Source organism: Adiantum capillus-veneris, chromosome 2, assembly GCF_014529385.1.
Source record: "Adiantum capillus-veneris isolate H3 chromosome 2, ASM1452938v2, whole genome shotgun sequence".
Lineage (NCBI taxonomy): Eukaryota > Viridiplantae > Streptophyta > Polypodiopsida > Polypodiales > Pteridaceae > Adiantum > Adiantum capillus-veneris.
The window spans coordinates 9,028,326-9,049,459 of record NC_140932.1 but is presented as its reverse complement, the minus strand read 5'-3'; the positions used below and the strand labels follow the sequence as shown (position 1 = coordinate 9,049,459).

The 21,134-nt window shown below is 39.9% G+C and overlaps 1 protein-coding gene across 1 annotated transcript in view; it reads left to right on the top strand.

Moving 5' to 3' along the window:
* Positions 1-5,615, top strand: part of LOC147462353 (uncharacterized) — a 33,590-nt gene extending 27,975 nt beyond the window's left edge. The window contains exons 5-6 of the mRNA XM_086483668.1: positions 4,977-5,087; positions 5,211-5,615. Of these exons, the coding sequence (XP_086339794.1) occupies positions 4,977-5,087; positions 5,211-5,262 (163 nt within the window). The 3' untranslated portion in view covers positions 5,263-5,615. The remainder of the gene's footprint in view (positions 1-4,976; positions 5,088-5,210) is intronic.
* Positions 5,616-21,134: the final 15,519 nt, after the last annotated feature.

Sequence of the window (21,134 nt, the reverse complement as noted above, 5' to 3'; positions counted from 1 at the left end):
AAGCGTAAAATTCTTTGAGCTGATAATGGGTTTGAACATACAAAACCACTTAATGTCCAAAATGATATCACATCCTCTTAAGTTTAGGACTACAAAACGATGAGTAAATTGAGTTTGTTGAATGACCAATTTGACATCATTACATTCTTGAGAGGTCCAAGCATTCATGCTTGCACCGGGAGGGTGGGGATAGGAGAAGTCTTGAAGACGTGCACATTTCACAAGAAATTCATTTCTGACATTATGAGAACTTCTAGAATCAAACAATACAAATGACCCTTTGACCATTCACATAAGCTCTTGATTTCTTGGGTCGTTGGCTTCCCAAAAGAATCTCATCCAATAAGGAATATTCAGTGGTTGGCATGTCACAATGCTACACAAATGCTCACATATGCATGTTACACGACAGAGAAACCCAAAGTCACCGATGAACACTCCCCCCGCAAATAACCATCCAGGTCCGGCCCATGAGCTATTCAACGACTCCCTCATCACTCGTCTCGCATAACCTAAAAAGGTCCTGGCTGGGAGATATAGAGGCCTTTTACAACCAAACGCCACCAAGACCGCAACATGTGTCGTTTTGAGGTGGTGAGAGTAACCATTGCTCAGACTTCTTAATACTCCTCCCGTAAATAACCGTTGTCCGGGCGAGTAACAACAACAGTACTCCCTCCGTAAAACAATTACAAGGGTCCGGGCCATGAGTATGTGCAAGAGCATTCTCAAACATCATTTCTTACTACTCCACCTGAGAGTAAATCACCAAGCATTGAAATTAGAGTCAAACAATTCTAATCGGCACCAAGACAAGTTTAAAACAGATTCCATCCATTTCAAACAAATTTCAAACAATACTTTCTCAAATAAAGTTGAAAAGTATCTAACTACAAAACAACTAGAAATGTCACGTGACACATCCAACCCTATGTGTCCGTGGACAAGCTACAGCATGATCAGGGTTCAGTTCCGTCAAGTCAGTCTAGAATAGGAAGTGATCTAGCACTTTTGTGAGTCTGTTCGCAGACCATGCATGTCCAGACACTTTGAATAGATGCATATCCTCTGGTTGCACATAGCATGACCATCAGATTCCAGTCAGAACCCATTAGTAGCATTTTTACAGTGCATAGACTTATTTTCCCTATTTTTGACATTTTTCACTTATTTATTAAGTGACTTTTGTTGGAAATTGGGTAGGGCAATTTTGCTAAGATAATATATAAGCAAACCAAAATTAGCACTTTCTGGCAGAAGAGGCAGCAGGAGCACCTTGCTCAATAGACAACTTCTCAGCAAGACCAACCTCCGCGACAACTGTGGTGTTTTCTCTCAACAGAAGGCCTAGCGTTTTTGCACCAGATCAGCCAGCGTTTTTACACTTGCAGATTCCCGGCGACAGTAGACAGCAGATCAGCCCTAGCGTTAGCAGATTCCCACAACAACACAACAAATTTCCCCGCAAGGTCAGTTTTCAGCCCTAGCGTTTTTGGTTTGCAGATCAATGTCAACGGCTTTGCAGATCATCGCGACAGAATCAGCCATAGGACCAGCGTTTTCAGTTTTCAGCCTTTAGCACTCGCAGAACAAGTCTTGAACCTCGCAGATCTCACCTTCCTGCATCAGTTCCTCACCGCACGATGGGATCCATCGAAGTTTACAGATTCAGCCCGGAAAACGCAGATTTCAGCACCTGAGTTTTCAGTGCGTCGTCGTCATCGACATAGAGTCAAAATTCAGTAGATACAAGATTTGCAGATTTCAGTCCTTAGCGTTTTCAGATTTCAGTTCGTCACGTCGTCGTCCTCATCGACGACGACCCCGTCGGCAAGTCCAAGCATTGTAGAGATTTGTGCAATCAATAGTAGACCACTCTCGCTATCGAGAGTGGGGCCCTTGAAGGAAGGTTTTACAACGTCTTTGGTGTCGTATTCTCTTCTCTATCTCTCAGTCTCATACACTTTCACGCACAGTGTCCATTCACTTTGTTTGTGTCCATTGCACTCTCTCATTAAGGAACGGAAGGCTCTCCCTTTCGTAAGCAAAAGGAACCTTGAGCACAGTTCGGAGCACTCATCTTGAGCAAAGTTCAAACATTCACTCCGTTGCACCTTATAATGAAATTCATTCAGGTTTTTGTTTGGACAACCGAACTTTGAAGAACGGCTGGCTTGTTTTTGCATCAAGGCAATGGTTTGGTTCCGGATGTGGAGAGTTGCATCATTCTTGTCGTGCCAAGGCATGGTCTCGCTTTAATATTTAGGTCCTCTGGGCCCCCATCGAACGGGGTCCCATAAGTTGGTAGGACTTCTTCTTAGGGTTTAGGCCCCTCGGCCGGGGTTTGCCAATCGCTCCGTTCTTCAGTGGCTTGACACATCAGCAATTTGTGACAACTCGAATGGTGAATGTTGCCGTGGTAACTCCTCAAGATGAGGCACCTCTGGGGATGATTTGATGCACCTTTAGATCCTTCTTGATGTGGGATTGTGGATAGTCACCAAGGGGTAGATCAAGGGATTGAATTGTGCTCCGGATGTGAGAGAAATGAAGGGCTTAAAAAGGGAGATCTCGATGATGCCGATGATGGACGGCAATGGGAGCACTTGATGACGGCGAGGGAATGGCCAGGAGAGGCTCGATGTGCTGCCAAGTATCGGATTGCAACAAAGAGGCTAGCGAGGCCAGAACCAAGCCAATCTGGCAAGGGAAGGGCGGAAATCTGAAAACTCTAGGGGCTGATCTGAAGGGCAGTGCCAGGGCTGAAAACTGAGATCGCTGGCTGAATCTGGCGTTTAGGACAGAAAACGCTAAGGCTGAATGCTGGCTGCAAGAAACGCTAGGCTTGCTGTGCAACAGGTAACGCTTTGCAATCTGAGAGAAATCGCTAGGCTCTTGGCTCCCTTTATAGGTGAGATTTGCAGGGCTAGGTAGGGCAAAACCTCTGTCAAACTCCTACAGATAAATCATAAAAATGATTTATTAATAAGTTTGACCAGGGGGTTAGTTTGTGTGTGAAACTGTCGCACATCTGCTGACCCAGGAATCCGATCGACACGGGGAATAGCTCGTTGGATTTCTTTAAAACTATATGCACTTCATGCCATATGCCCATTGTAGTGTAATAACATGTGTCAAAACGTGTGTACAAACCATTTATGCAAGAGATTTCCAAAAGTGGAACACCTAAGCTAATGGACTTGTCCGGACATGCAGGTTTTGCGAATAGGCTCACAAAATTGCCGGTACTAATCTTTCTAGGATTCTAGACACTCTTATCTAGGAAGAAGGGGAAGGGAATACTGGCTTTGGAAGTCGATGAAACATGTCCACGTGGCACACAGAGCCATGTGCATGTGACAATGTCCAAGCCTGTGAGGCCAAAGAATCACATCATGGTGAATTTGATGCAAGGTCTGGATAAAAAGGTAAAAGGAAAGAAACTAACTAAAGAGAAACACTACTCGAGTTTTAAAAGGTGGGTATCAAGAGCTTGAGGTGTACATCTATAAAAGGTGGGCGTGTCTCTTAGTGAACATATACAAAATGGTGGATATGTGTGTAATAGAATCTAGATATGGCTCGCATCGGTCGGTGCATGATTGTGTCTATGCCCTCCATGGTGAGAGTCTGCACAGGACGTCTCCCATGTCTCGCCAATACAAATCTGATTCTCTGTTGCAACCTCCTCTAGTGATGGGAGCATCCCCTCATCTTGGGCCTCTTGGACCTCCTCAGCTGGCAAAGGTAGTGTGGGGAAAAGAGAGAGCAGAACAAACTCGATTAGGGGAATGCTCGATCACTTGGTATACTACCTCTGCTAGTGATATGCCCTGTATCCCTCCTCTCTGGCTGCTCTTGTCTCTACTCAATCTCTGTATGGAAGAACATTGTGATCCGTCTTTGGGTGTGTCTCGGTCTGTGAGCCTCTCTCTCTCTCTCTCTCTCTCTCTCTCTCTCTCTCTCTCTCTCTCTCAGTAACCCTGCTCGATGTCGCTGAATCTTGAGTAGATAGAGTCCAAGACATCTCTGATTCTGGTATCTCATTACTCTAGATAGAGGCCCAAAACCCTCTCTAAATAGGCAGTGAAAGCTGTCACGTATCTCATAGTATGCTGTACAGTGGCATATGTAGTGGAGCTCTGTCTGTGGCTCTCTGTGACACAGCTGGCACAACCTGGTCTCAGCTGAGATGCCTCAAAATCGGCTTTCCAACTGGTGTTATGATGTTCGAATCTGTTCAATAGCACATCTTAAGCTGTGGGACAAGTTAGTGTCCATGTAGGCAGGCTTAGATAAGAAACCATCCTCTGTGAGTTGGAGAAAATGCTCTCTGTATGTAGTTATCTTCGTGCCCAGCTCTTGTATAAGCTGTATCCATGTCCTCTGGGTATCCAATTGAAAGAGATCCTGTTGTATAAGTCTAGTGACCTCCCACCGTGTCTAGAGAATACTGAAAAGGGGGGGAGCCTGTTCATAGAAATGAAATGAAATGTTATATTAAACGTCTTTAAAAGGCAAACCATGTAGCTCAAGCCATACTGTCATTTGTGCTGGATTTTGTTGCTTACAACATTTTTAGCCTGTGCAGCATTGTTTTTGCTTGGATAGCAGCAACCCCTTCGCAGTCCTCAAACCTTGTGGAGGTGTACTTGGTGATTTTTTCCCAAGTTGTTTAGCATTGCTTGGCTTGTGGGTTCCCCTGGCTGTATATTGGTCCTGGATCTGAGATTCACATCCCGTGTTTATGTAGTATCAGGCTGTACAGGGGTCAATGACTTAATTTGAGTCATGCTCTCTCTTTGGTGTATGGATTTGGCAGCAGTCAGTTTTATCAGGACCTGAAAGTTCTTAGATTTGATGCGCTCTTTGTCTAACTAGTGTCTATTGTTTTACACATAAGGTTCTGGTATCTATCTGCCAGCAATGTGTATGTTATTGTGCTTTCTTACTGATTGCATGCCTGCACACAACAGGTGCTACATCTGCTTAACTGAGTATGAAGATGGAGATCATATTCGAGTCTTACCTTGCTGCCATGAGTTCCACATGTCTTGTGTGGACAGGTGGCTGAAAGAAGCTCACAGGTCTTTTTTTCTTGACTCGTTTAATGCTGTTTGCCTATGCTCAGCGAGCAATTCTACTTCTGTTTCAAGATTGATTTTATGTCACACACTAATAACGTATTTTATGTTGATGGTGATATACAGGGTGTGTCCTTTGTGCCGACACAATGTATGTGAAGAAACCGCTAGACCTTGATGTCAAATCATTGATTGTGCTGGCCTAATTTTGTCCACCATACACACGTTTCTCTTGGAATTCAATTGGCTACAGAGAAGCCTGATGGAGATACTTATATCGCGTGTGATAATTTTCTGTATAATGCGATCAGCACCTGCTATTTGGCTAGACAGCTGAATGTTAAAAGAAGAATTTGTAACTATCATTCTTCAGCTGAGGTACAGCGGAAGTGTATGTGCAGGGTGTCTTTGGTGCCATTTGGGACGATGAAGCGCTGCAAGGTATTGTATTATGTAATATATGTAGTACATGGCAATCATATACCAATGTTGTCACCATTCTTGCAGAAAAGTTACAAATTTTGGGCGGCATGTTTTCTGCTTTTCATTGGAAGTTCATCTAGTTGTCACTGCGTTCTTGCAGAATCAACTTGTTAACAGATTGTGTCCTCTCTTGAATTTGTGACCTGTTCATATACTTGTCAGCGGGTTAAGGTTGTCAGACCTTGTGCGTTCTTAGGTCAAAAGACATGTCAATTGCTGAGCTGTAGGCATTGGATCTCTTTCCAAATTTGAGGAATAGTGTCAGTGGTTGGATGGCTGGCAATGCATGAAAAAGTAGTGGGGTTTTTGTTGTTCGTCGTCTTGACTATATATGTTTCTACCGAGCAGGAATCTGTCAGTATTTTTAGCTGAGTTCTGTTCTTACATCAAAGAGCCCAGTCTGCCGCGAGGAGAATATTGTTATAGAAGCTAGTTGTTGACATGCCCTACTGGTTTAGTTGAGTAATCAAGTTGCACGCAGAGATGGCAAAACATTCAGCATGAAAAGGTCAGATCATTCTCTAGTCTGCAGTAAGACAAATTGTTGAAGGGCGTCAAGGCTTGAATTTACATGAACTATTTCCCATAGGCTGCCAACTCAGCTTGGCAGAGAGTTCATGAGCGTAGTACTCATCCCCAGCTCTGATGTGGTGGGAAAGACCATGAGATAGTTGTGGACCGAAATGAGTTAAAGGTTAGCTCTTTGAACAAAGCTTCACTTTAAGCACAATTCATTGTCAAGATTTTCATGGAGTGTTAGTTGAGGGTGGTATTTTGTGGCACTAAAACATGTTCTTTCCGCTTCAGTTTTTTTTGGGGGGATCCCTTTGCAGGACCTCAAAAGGTTGGCAAGGTCTTGGTGTTAGCGTATGGATTGATTGAACTTGTTAGATTGATATGAGGTAGGCTGTTTTATTGGCAAAATTGCCACTGAGCTTGGTTGAGCAAAAGCTATGAGCAGAAGCATTTTGGACAACTCCACAGATAATCAGATATTTCAAACATTGAGATTAAGAGAAGTTTGGTGAAACTTTCTTTTTTGATGCTTTGTTAGATAGCCACTTTCCAAAAAGTTAAGTCCTTTGACAATCTTATGTTCTCCGATATTTTCAGAATTTAGCTTCAACTCCATCTTTTTGTCACCATATATGTCTGTTTGGTAAGGTAAACTTTGTTTTCATGCGAATGATGTCATTTTGAGGATACAATATGGCAATACTACGCTCTCGGGTGAATTAGAAGGTATCGCCACCATGGCAATTCTTGACAATGGAGCAAGGATGCATGGAAGAAATGGGGGAAACTTGCTTTGAGAACCACTAGGATGAAGTTGCAACTAGTTGATGGTTACATGGAGAGACCCATAGGGCTCCTAGAAAAGGTAGTGTTACCTTTTAAGGAATTGAGTACAAACACACCTTGCAAGAAGAATAACTACAACATAATACGTGGACGACCATTCATGCGACAATTAAAGATGGTCCAAGATTGGGGCTATAATCATATATATCTCATGCACATGGAAACTACTATAAGAATAAATCTTAAAGATCATAGCTACAAAGATGTGGACCGAACCACGGTAGAAGAATTTGATTCTATTATGTTAGTAGGGTCGGAACTTCCAACTTCGTTAGGTAAACCAAAAGAGTTATGGATGTGTGAGATGTCGAATTGTGGAAGTGTAAAACGGGAAGAATGTATTCTACAAAGAGTTATTGAGGATACAGAATACATTCCAAAAACTTTCCTAGAAGAGTCCTTCCAATCTTTAGGATGGATGCCTATTCTAGCAACCTAGATGTGCGCTATTGCAGAGGAACCAATGACTAAGTTTTGTGACCAGGATGGTTATGATGTGGTTCCATACTACATGGTTGATTTAATAGAAGATGATGAGGATAACCGAATCTTAGGACAACTAAGAAAGACTAAACACAAGGAAGAGGTGGATCTTGAGTTGTTCTACGATTCTCCAAAGCATCTTGAACGAGATGACAATGCAGATAACGAATGCTTTGACAATCCTAGCGAGCAAGAGGAGATGATACCAGACGTAAGGTTTTATGATTTCTCAAATCAAAAACATAAACGTCAAGCACATTACAAAAAAAAGAAGGCAACAAAAAAAGCTAGAGATAACCCAATGCCGAAAATGAGAAACAAAACGGAATTTTTATATCTGGTTAAATCTAACGACTACATTAAAAACGAAATATCAAGACAATTCTCTTGAGATCGAGAAACTAGGACAAAAGACAATCCTAGGGATGTGAAAAAAACAAACTCAATAGTTGAACTCGAAAACTAAATATAAAAAAACGAAAACAGTACCGAACCAAATAGAAGAACTGAAATGGACGAAAGTTGAACGTAAAAAGAAGTACCAAGAGCTCAAGAAAACTCTGAGGGAAGTATGGATAATTGAAACAGAAAACGGAGAAGATGAAAAAGAAAAGAGCGACAACCATATGAGTGTACCTTCTCATTACAGAAAGTTCACTATTTAAGACCGGAAGATAGTATTGACACAGTCCACACGAGAACGACGGGAGAAGGAGTTATACGACGGATCGGAGGATGCAAGGAAGATAGACCTAGCACGACCTCGGAAGGAACCACAACCTGTCTATATAGCAACCGATCTTAGTCAAGAAGAAGAAGAGGAGCTTGTCAGCCTTCTTCGAGAATATAAGGATGTTTTTGCATAATCTTATAAGGACTTAAAGGGAGTGGATCCTACAATCTGTCAGCATACTGTCCCTTTAAAACCTGATGCAAAGCCTAGCAGACAAGGGCTATACACGTACAATGACACCTTTACTAAGCGTATCAAGGAAGAAATCAATAAGCTAAAGGAAGCAGAGTTTATCTATGAAATAGAACACACCGAATGAGTATCTCAGATCGTTGTTGTATCCAAAATGAATGGTAAACTCCGAGTGTGTGTCAACCTCAAAAAAGTCAATGCAGCCACGATAAGGGATAATTATTCTTTACCAATCACGGATCACGTCCTTGAACGAGTGGTAGGCAAGCGTGCATACTCCTTCTTGGATGGATTCTCAGGCTACAACCAACTTGCAATTGCACCCGAGGACCAATAAAAAACGGCATTTGTCACAGAATGGGGCATATTTGCATATCGAGTCAATGCTATTTGGGTTGGCAAATGCACCTGCAACATTTCAAAGATTGATGATACATGCTTTCAAAGAATACTTGTGGATCTTCTTGCAAATCTATATGGATGACCTATGTGTACACTCTCTTATAAGAGAGGAACATACTAAACACCTCAAAAGAGTATTCGAGAAATGCAGGACATATAAAATTTGTAAGAATCTTGGGACATATTGTCTCACAAAATGGCATATCCACAGAATTTGATAAGATTAAAGCGATTATTGAAATGCCTAAACCAATCAATGCAAAGTAAGTACATTGTTTTATGGGACACTGTGGGTATTATAAGAGGTTCATACACATGTATGCAATCGTCGCCCAACCTCTGTATAGACTTATGGTGATATTTGAATGGACAGATGAGTGTGAGGAATCATTTACGAAATTAAAAGATGCCTTGGTATCCACTCCGGTGTTAAAGGCACTTGATTGGAGAAAAAATTTCACGTTCATATTGATGTGTCCGCATTTGCTATAGGATGTATTTTGGCTCAACCAAGAGAAGGAACCATGGATTTCCCAGTCTGCTATTCCAGTCGACAACTAAACAGTGCTAAAAAGAACTACACAACCATCAAAACAGAGGGGCTTGGAATGATTTACGTTGTTAAAATTTTTTGGCATTATCTCCTCGCGAATAAGTTTGTGTTTTTCACAGACCATCAAGCTCTTTTATACCTTGTTAACAAACCATGAAATATAGGGCGAATCGTAAGATGGTTCATCATATAGCTTGAGTTTGACTTTACGGTAGTGGCTAAAAAGGGGAAGATGCATCTTAGAGCAGATCACCTTTCTGGATTCCCAAATGGAGAAGTTTCAGGGGGAGTGGATGATGATCTCCCAGATGCATATCTCTTCAGTATAGAAATGGTACCTTAGTGGTCACAAGATATTGTAAGCTTACTATCACAAGGCGGAGAATTCGAAAAAACTGATCAAGACCGTAAACTAAAAACGATTCAGCAAGCTAAGAACTTTTAGTTGATCGGTGGACGTTTATATAATCTAGGTGCTCTGACGGTATCCTAAGAGTGTGCATAAACCCAGAGGAATATGAAGCCTATTTGCTAGAGGTGCATAATCAGGATTTGACATTTTGTTATTCATCCATAAAAAATTTTCAACGGTTGCGACAATTGGGAGTGTATTGGCCAACTATGCGTATTGATGTTCATGATTATGTAATTGGGTGTGCCAAATGCAGATCAAGCCTACCAATAGAACATGCAACACTATTTCAAATAACAATTACATCAGAATGGAGTCAATACATTGTTGACTTCTTGGAGAAGTAAACATTTTTTGACACAGAGCGATAGAAATAGAAGCTCGTGATTTCACTTTGATTGAAAACATGTTATGTATGAGAAATTTGTTATTACGAGGGACCACTAACATGGACAATGCTTGCAAGGAAAGCGCTAGAAGCACCACTATTTTTTGGAATTCCTTTCATATAAGGTAAAATATATTTTAAGTCCTAGTGTTATAGAGTCTCAAATCGTAGAGCTTTATATACACCCTTGGTAGAAGCACAACTCTTATTGCATTTCCTTTCAAAGATCATACTTGATATGCTGGTATATAACCTTTTTATGCAAGAGTGTGAGTGGTTCAATTTCTCGAAGAAAACAGAGTTGATGTGTAAGACATTTTGCCTTATAGTTCACTATTGCAATTACTGGGGATGTAATTGCTATGAGATTTGACCGGGTAGATCATGTAGATTTCTCTTCATAAGGTACCAAATTGTAAACTTGAATCCATCATAATTTGAAAGGTATTACTTTTAATAAACATGTATTTGTTTTTCTATATATGCATACAAAAGGACACATGTTGCGCGAGTAAGCGCGCACACACTCAATACATACATACATGCATGCACACACACATACAAACATAACTACATACATACCTGATGGATGCAAGCATGCATACATAAATAGATGCTTGCATGCATACATAAACACATACATCAATACTCACAGCCAAACGTAAAATCATATACACATGCATACATCCTTACCTGCTAATTTATTACATAACTATACACATATACATGCTTGCACGTGCATGCATATACATTTATATGCACATACTCTTGAAATCATGAATTTGTTGGATATCAAAGCTTGGATATACATGTGTGTATTTGTGGCGTGTGTGTTTTTAACCTTCTTATCCTTTTTCTTATGTGTACAAATTCCTTCAGAGATATATCTTCATCAATTCCTCTCCTCATCTACCTTACCATCTCCACCTTGAGCATTCTCTATGTTAGGTGACATGGAATTTGAGAATGGCTAAATGGTGTATATCTATTGAGCTTAATTTCTAAGCTTTTAGCCCATCAAATTCTCCAAATTTGAGAATGGCTAAATGGTATGTATCTATTGAGCTTAATTTCTAAGCTTTTAGCCCATCAAATTCTACAAATTGGCCAACCCCTGTGAACATTAGGTACATGAAATGAATAGTTTTGGCTGCTTTGAAAACATACATTTGGATGTTTGTATAGTTTCCGACAACCATTCTTCTTGACTTTCAACAGAGGATGGTAACATGGGCATACATATTATAAAGAGTGTGTTTAGCATTGTTGGCATGGATGATATAAATGTACATCCATATGCAACAAGTGTGGCAATATGTTCATGGAACATAGGAGAGCCTCTACAAATAATGCCACTCCTTCCAAACAACATTTTCAGATCTGGCGCTTTAGACACTACATTGATTTAAAGTAATATGGTGGTCTCTTGAACATGGTGGATTGGTTGTGGCAAAAGTAGGGCTAACGGTCCTCCATGTAGAGCTTGAACTTTGGGAGATGGCTATTATGTTGTATCCATAGACTCTCATAATGAAATGGAATAGCTTCTGATTTGAGAATTGGGCATCTATTTGAATTCTATAATCACAAATTGTTGAGACACCACAAAGATGTCCACTGCCAACCAAGCATGAACAATGGTCATATGCTCGCCAAAGCTTGCTTCCAATGATATCTGACCAACGGTTTCATGTGAGGTGTTGAAGTAGCTGAGCTACTCCAATATGTGTTGTAGGAGGTGCATAGACATATTGTATCCTCAAGAGAATATTTTGCCATGTCATATGTGTCATGAATACACCCTCCCCTCCCTTGTGACGTGCCATTGCCATCTCCTTTGTGACTAGTGCATCCCCCATCTCTTGGACACCCTCCCCTCCCTTGCAGGAGATATAGATTTGGATACCCACACTTGTTTTGGCATGGGTTTTTCATACCTATTTCTTTGTGGTGGTGGTTTGGGTAGTTGGGCCTGCTTTGTTCTGGGAGCTGTATGGCGCACGAGCTAAGCTTCTTGTTGATGGGTATCAATTTTAGGACCCATATCTATGTGTGGTTTCTCTGAGTATTAACCAGTTTCTTTGGACCTTATCTTTGTATAATACAAGGAGCGAGCTTGGCATATGGGCATTGTTGTGTAGACATGGCTCACTTTATGGCTTGTTTTCATCCTATGATTGCATGGATGATAGGAGTAGTGGTTGTTGAGCAGGATTGCTTGGGGTGTTGAGGGTTATCTTTAAGTACCTATTTTGGGACCCAAACTTGCTTTGTTGTGACTAATTGCAAGAGTTTGGAGAAGCCATGCATTGCGTACAACAATGAGACACTGGAGGTTATTGAGAGCTTTAAGTACCTTGGCCTTGAGGTTCCTTCCAATCAGAAGTGGCATGAATGTGCTATGCGTTGTTTGGAAGCCGAGAAGAGAGCGTGCTATGCATTTAAGAACATGTATAATACGAAAAATGTCAATTGTTGGGTTCTCAAGAGGTACCTTTTGGAGACATTGGTGACACCGGTTCTCCATATATGCTCCTACTTCTTGAATCTAGATCTCTTTCAATTGAGGTTATGGGTATGGAAGGGTTATGAAGTACATGATAAAGATGCATCAAAACCCCTACCATCGACTTCCTACATGCATGGAAAGCAAGCAAAAAAGTTCGAAAGACCCATAAAAGCAAGATCTTAAGAATAGGATGGATGCAAGATATAAAGGATTGGTTTGGGATATGGGATGCATTACACTTGCTACATGATGTATCAATAGAATCCCAAGTGAATGAAGCGCCAATGTATTACGGCTTGGGAGAAATCTGGTGGGTCACGCTGCATACATTACACCACCCATATTGTCCCCAACTAGAACCATGTTCTTCACTAAAAAAGAAAACCGGACTCACTCTTATATGCTTGAGTCTATCTCCTTGTTAGCGATATGCACTATTGCAGCCATTTGGCTTAGCTCCCACTCCCTTCCATGCGAGACAGGATGTTGGTTGGGGCAATGGAGAGGAGTCAAAACGAGGTTGTGAACATTATGCTCAATGCAAGTTTGCAAGTTTGAGTACCATAAAATACTAGAGCGCTCAACTTTTGGTCACATCCAAACTTGCTTCCCTCACATTTTTAGCCATGACTTAGACCTACACACTTTCCTCTCCCAACCACACTATGGGTTCTCCATTGAGACTCTGTCGCCACTATTTAGGAGCATTGAGAATCATGTATCAACCCATGCACACTACATCACATGTAAATTTTGTCCCATAGGTCATATTTGACCTTCGAGGATGATAATAAAATCTCTGTGTGTGTGTGTGTGTGTGTGTGTGTGTGTGTGTGTGTGTGTGTGTGTGTGTGTGTGTGAAAAAGAGCGGCCCAAACATTAACAAAGTTATAATGGCATATAGCCATATTAATGCCTTCAAGAAAACATTGCAATGTCATGTCCCCAATGGTAGTCGATGTTAAAGGAAAACAATCGTTGAAGGGAAACAACCTTCGCTCTATGGTTAGTTTTCTCAAGCATAACTTTTGATTTGGATTCATTTACAATCATATCACTATGCAAGAAAAAGTTCTCAAGGACAACCATAAGCTTTTGTGCATCCTCTAAAGTGTGTGATAGAAGCACTATATCCTCCGCATACAACAAAAGCCTGGTTACTGTATTGCAAAAAGTGACCTCTTCAATGCCTTCTTCTTGCATAAAGTCAAGCACCATTTGTTCCAATTGATCAATGCATAGACCAAAGAGATTGGTGACAATGTGAATCCTTGTTTAACCCCAATAGTGCTTACATTTTTTTTTCAAAATTTCTCTTTCCATGCGAAATTGACATATCACCTTTTCATAGATTTGAGAAACGGCAAGTATAAACTCACTTGGCGCTAGGAGTTATTCCATCCGTCTCCAAAAATTATTATGTAGAATCATATTAAAGCCTTTCTTGAAGTCCACAAAGCAACAATACAATCACTTGTCTTTTAATCAACTTTCCTCCATGAGAATACGAAGAGTGACAAGATGTCAATGGTATTATGGTGTTGACAAAAATTTGCTTGTTCTTTTGTACGCTTGCCATTCTTTTTAGTCCAATTTATCTCCATTATGCACCCAACAACTTTTCCATAAGAGATCCAACCATTATAATCTAGTAGGTATTTACATTCTTTATATCTCCTCCTTTATGCAAAAGCTTAACACAATTAGTGCTCCAATCATACCATGTTGAAGTGCAAGGTTGAACATATCACACATCCAATCGTATGTGAAATCTCCCGTCCATTTAATTATTTCTGGCTTCATACCTTGAAGATCTCTCTCTTTGCAAGTGGGTAAAAAGAGAGGGCGCACATGGGAGTGAACCATAAAATGATATCTTCTAGCATTTGGTTGCTCATATAGTTGCCAAAATTTTCAACCCGCTTGCCCTTCAAGTTTCTCCAAATTCTTCCACATGTGTGTGCTTTATTTTTGAACTTGAAAAAATTGATGCTTGACTTACCACATTCTTCTCTTCTTTTGAATCAATGCCTTGTATGTATGCAAATGACTTTGGTAGTTTTCTTCATCCATAGTTGCATCGAGCTTTATCAAGGACTTTTGGACATCTTGACATTCTTTATGAAATTACATTCTTTGTGATATACCTTTGTTGATACCATGGACATTATTTATGGCAAAGCATTCTTCGACACAAGAACAAATAACTTTCTTGAGAGCTTTCCATTTAGTTTGCAATGGCACATCATATTGAAGCTTTGTCATCCATAAATTTTTCTCAACCATTCCAATATACATTGGTGCCCGTTTAAAATACACACAAAGAGATAACGTCTCTTTCCTTTGACTGAGGTTATCATGCTTAGTTGTTTCTCCACATGTAAGGTCAATACATAAGGTCCAATGATTTGATTCTAAGATCCATTGGCCAAACTTAAAACTCTTTATGTGATACATGATGGCTTTGGAGAGTAGCATATAGTCAATCACACTATCCCCATTGTGTTTTCTACATGTGAATCCATTGGTTTCACTCCATAAAGCTACACCATTGGAAATGAGCATACCTGTCCTATTGCACATGTGTAAAAGTAACTTTCCATAGTGATCCGACTTTTTCTCATCCATTGAAGTACGATCGTACAAGTGAACTTTGTCCAACTCCATTAAAATGTATGGTATGTCAAATTGTTGAGTATCATGTTGCAATGGTTTTATGCAAGCATTTCTATCCCCAAAGACAACAACATCACCTTTTCCTTTAAAATAGGCAATGTATTTCTCTAAATCAACAAATGCATGATCTCTATTCATGCAAGCATAAAAGGGGGAATCAAGATGAGGAATGTAGAAACCGGATACAAAAATGGGTGCTCTTTTTGGTGTCATAATTTTTAGCCATCAATAACGTTTGTGCTTGTTATCTTTCACAATTGATACAAAATATTTGAGTCCTTTCTTAATCATCCATGCTATCTCTCCTTGACCTTTTGTTTCTTGAGATTCTTTGACCACGTCAATGAATGTACATTGTAATCTTCTATCCTGTTAATCCTTTGTGTATCATGCTCCCAAGTTTCAACAAGAAGTACAATATTGTCTTTGCTTGTTAGTTCGTCTATGCCAACCCCCACATTCCATGGGTATCCTTTGCAATTCCAAAAGCATAATTTTAATTGTAACTCGGCCTCATAGGTTGCACATTCCAATTTTCTCAAGGGACTTGTTTGTTCTTTGGGCATGTTTTTTGAGAGAGAGAGAGAGAGAGAGAGAGAGAGAGAGAGAGAGAGAGAGAGAGAGAGAGAGAGAGGACCACTTCACCCGATACTACTAATGAGGTTGTAGCCTATTCCAAAAGACAATGTTGAGTCTGTGGGAGTCTAACCATAAAAGGCTATCACCACAAGACTCTCCGCCAACCACATTGCTAGAGTAAAAAAAATTGATGAAAAAATTTAGATCAAGGATGTTAGTTCTCACCAATGGATTATAGTCCATGTTAAATAAAAAACGAGTTTGCAAACATATACTTGAAACAGTACCTTGGCCTTTAGGGTTCAATCAAGTGATGATCAATTGGAACTCTGCATTGTCCTTCGTGTTACCATACATATGTGGTATGATGTGTGTGAACACACTTAGGATGATCGGGATATTTTTTCCCTCACTAGGCGGTTTCCCCCCGTGCATTGTATATATGTACATCATCCTAGAGATAACTTATCTTTCATTTGTGCACTAAGCAACATACTCTATGTTGTGTGCCTTGAGCTTCTTCATCTTCTCAAAGTTGTGTATATTTTTGTGCAACCCTATTTACAACAATCGATATCAGAGCAGGTAGCGTCCTCTTGGACATATTTGTTAGCGTCACCAGCACCCGCCTGCTCGCTTTCTCTGATTTGGGTGAGCTTTGGTGAGCGTCAGTGGGTTGAAAAATCCTTAGAAAAAAGAGCTTGGTGTGGTCAAAATTTTGATTCAGTCTCATTTTGACCTCCGTTTTTACTATAGACACTACACAAGCTATTTTGTGCTTTTGTGAAATTTTTTTGCCAGTGAAATTTTCTACAAAACAGGTCTCTTACAGCCTTCTTTGGGTTATGATATATAGCACATGTTGGTCCTACTTCATTTTTTCTCTTTTCGGACAATTTTCACGTCAGGTGCAGTCAAACGCCATGGCTGACAAGAACACATATATTTTCAAGATGTTTGTTGTTGAGCATAAACTGGATGGGGAAAACTACCCAATGTGGGCTTACATGATATAACATGTTCTTGTGTCAAAGGGCATTTAAAATGTTGTGCAAGGCATTGCTGAACGTCTGCCTTCTGTGGATACAGGCTCTGTTGAGGATATTGCAAGTTTTGGTGGCAACACTATTCCTCCTAGAGCTATTTTGCCTATCACTGAAAGCAGTCTCAATGGATGTTAAAGATGTGTAGGCTCATGCATTGATTGTGTTATCTGTAAAGTGCACTATTACTCCTCACATTCATTCAGCTAAATTTGCAAAACAAGCTTGGGATATTCTGGCTGAAAGTCACAATGAGGCTAAAACTGCATTGCTATGTAAAGAGTTGGAATCAAAGATTATGCATGAGGAAGATGAAATGGACACTTTCCTAGCTAGTATCAAGGATATTAATGAGAAATTCATTTATGTAGGTGAAGTCATTTCTGATAGTCCACTTGTGCAGGCTGTTCTTGATGTATTGCTAGTTTCTTACCAGACTTTGCTAGTACTTGGAGACTTATGACCCAAGGAAATCCTAATGTTGTCAAGTTTGATGCATTGTACACATTACTGTTGCAAGAGTCACTTTAAAGAAAGAATAGGGTTAAACAATGTTTAGTTGAATAGGCTTTTGTTGTTGCTCAAAGAAAAGATGGTAACAACAATGTAGCCACTTCTCATGGTTATTTGGTGAGTGGAAAATCACTTGTTTGTAATGATTCTACTGGCAACACCTTGTCTGGGAAAAGGAAAGAAGAAGATGTGTTGCCATTATTGCAAAGCTAATGATCACTTGATTAAGTAGTGTCCAAAATTGACGGCCAAGAAGAAAGAGGATGGTTCCACTACAAGTGCAACTATTGTAGAATCTTCTATCAAAGCTTAGAGGAGATTGTGATGTTGATGTAGATGTAGAGTGGGCATTTAGTGCAGAGTACACTTATGATCCTTCTGTCCATGATACATGTATGTCAATTGTTGTAGATTCACATGTGTGGTACTTTTACAATGGTGTTATAAAGCACTTATTTTGGACATTTGGATTTTTCCAGTTTGTAGTGTTTTGTAGAAATTTGGTATGGTTGCCTCTTTGCCGCCTCTTGAAGCACTTTGAAGCATGTTTTTGAAGGTTGTATTTTGGGTAAGATGAAGCGTTTGAAATTTGCAAAGGATGGTTTGGTAAGGGCTACATGTAAATTACAACTTGTGCATAGTGATGTTTGTGGGCCTATGCATACTTAAACCTTAGGTAATTACCTATACTTTGTGACTTTCATTGATTATTACTCCATGCATGCATGGGGTGTATTCGCTTGAAGCTAAGTCTGAAGTGTTCATGTGCTTCAAACAATTTCTAGCTATGGCTGAAAATGTCTCTAAATGTACTATGGGCACCCTCCGTTTAGATCGAGGGAAGGAGTTTTATGTCTCATTGGTTTAATGCATTTTTGGCTAGTTGTGGGATAAAACACCAATATTTAGTGCCATATACACCTCAACAAAATGGTGTTTCTGAAAGAAAAAACAAGTTGCTTATGGAGATGGCTACGAAAGCTTTGCAATCTATGACTCCTTATGAAGCATGTCTTGAGAAGAAGCCATCTATTGATCACATGTGCATTTTTATTTGTTTAGCTCATACTTTGGTGCCACAAAAGTAGCACAAAAAATTGGATGATAAGGCTGTTAAATGCATTTTTATTTGTTATAGTATTGAAAGCAAAGGTTACAGGTTATACCATCCGCAAAAAAAATGTATATTGGTTTCACGAGATGTTGTGTTTGTGGAAGATTTTGTTTAGCCTTTGTTGTCATGTACTAGAGACAATGATTTATGATCACATGACATTTATGACAATTTGTTGCCTGTTTTGAATGGTGAAAACTTGTATAAATCCCAATGTGAGGCAAATGTACAACCTATGGGGGTTTTTGAAAATGTTACGGATTAGTCTATTACTGATGCAGATGTACATGATGTGGAATTGGCTGAGAATAAGGAGGCTAGAAGTAGGCCAAAATGGTTATTGGATACTTTGTGTGACAATAAATTCGATGCACCTATGTCTATTTGTACTCGCTCAAGTTCTCTCCATGTATCTTATGCGTCAGATTGTTATGCTTTGGTTGTTTCTAGTTTATGTGTTGTGGATGAACCTCTTTCTTTTGATGAAGTATATAATTCAAAAAATTGGATGGTGGCCATGCAATAAAAATATGATGTGCTTATAAAAAATGGCACATGGAATTTATGTGATTTTCCTCTTGGAAAAAAGGCCACTGATACAAAGTGGGTTTACAAGTTGACACGTAAGCCGGATGGTGATATTGATCGCTATAAGGCTCGCCTTGTTGCCAAAAGGTTATGCACAACAGAAAGGTATTGATTATGAAGAGACCTTTGCTCCCACTTGTCGTATGACTACTGTACATTTTCTATGTGCATTGGTAGCTCATTTTGGATGGGAATGTACATCAATAATACATTGTTACTACAGGTTGGTTTTACCATGTTTGTTGTGGATTGCAAACTTCATGGTATTCTTCAATAAATCTTTCCATACATTGTGAGTTGTTTAAAAAAAAGAGCATGAAACAAATTCAAATGTTCACCTTTAAAGGAATGCTTTTGCCACTACACAACATAGTATAGTAGACTCTTCTACTGTCCATTTGTAGAGAGCATCTTTGTCAAGATGCTGAAAGTACTTTGCAAAGTTGTATATGCACTCTCCAAGCACCCATCCCTCTAACATTGAGTCCTCTAATTGCACACTTTGGCAAATAAATTCCTTGAAAATTTCCATGAATCTCTCAACCTAGAACATCCAAAAAATTCCATGAATCTCTCACCCAAAACATCCAACAATCTCCAATCTCTCTCTCTCTCTCTCTCTCTCTCTCTCTCACACACACACACACACACACACACACACACACACACACACACACACACACACACACACACACACACACACACACACACACACACACACACACACACACACACACACACACACACACACACACACACATCCACCATATGAATTGTGCACGTGGATTTGAATGTCAGAAAAGGAATTTGGAAGCTTCTTCTCTGTTGTTAAACCTAAAGTATGGTAGGTTCTGTTTGTGGTTAGAATTGGTCATCTGAAAAGCGACACATCTTCTCATATTAGGATATGGGGTACGATCTTTGATGTTCGTAACATTCTGGGAATTCTTGAATGAAAGAGAAGAAGGAGGGCGTGTGTCTTGTATAGTCTACAAACTCTACCTCTCAATAAACAATTTATAGTTATAATTCAGTAATGCAGTTGCTTGAAAGTTTTCAGTTTGTTAACCAAATACTGTGAATTATGGAGCTTGATTACCCTTTTAATGTTTTACTCTAGAAATGCACATTTGTAAGGCCCCCGTTATGAGGAGAAGCCATCGTACATGAGAAAATCATTTGTTAAAAAACAAAAAATTCATACCTGGTCCCAAGATTTTCTCACAAGAATATTCATTTTTTCTTGAATATCATGGCCAGACAACAACCAAAAAGTGACTAAAAAATGGTTGGTTGGTGGCTGGTAGTCAATGGCCGTTGATGAAGGAGAGGAGTTGAGAGCACAGTGGAAGCGGAAGATGAATACACACACACACTCACACACACACCACCATAGCCACACACACAGGTTGGAGGGGGAGAGCCGACACTGACTGTGTGCCCCCTTTCTTACTTCTCTATCTCATGCACAAAGGCACAATACACATTGTACTTAGTGTTAGTGGCTCACACAAGTCTATAGCTGTACACTTAGGGTTAGTAGCAGTTAGTGATGGGCGGTCGGCCACATGGCCATTAAACCTAACATTCTTCCACTTGATGGCCAATGTGGGAGACCACAATAATGGAAGAGAACCACTCTTCACCCAATGCCTATCAACTCACAAAAGTGCTAAAAATGATGGCTGGAGAGACTTTTAGTGAGTGCATCCACTGTGTTCTCTGACGTAGGAATCTTCACTAAATCAAGGCTCTTGTTTGCAAGGAATTCACAATTGAAGTGATAACACACATCAATGTGTTTTGTTATGAAAGGAAACACTGGATTGTTAGCCAAAGCAATAGCACCTTGACTGTCACAATGAAGAACTGGTGTAAACTGCTCCAATCCAAGATTTTTCACTGGGCGAGCAAGCCAAATAGCTTCTTTGCATGCCTCACTCAATGCAACATACTCTCTGTGGTAAAAATGGATGTATAGTCTTGAAGAACCAATCTCCAAGAAATAGCAGAACCAACA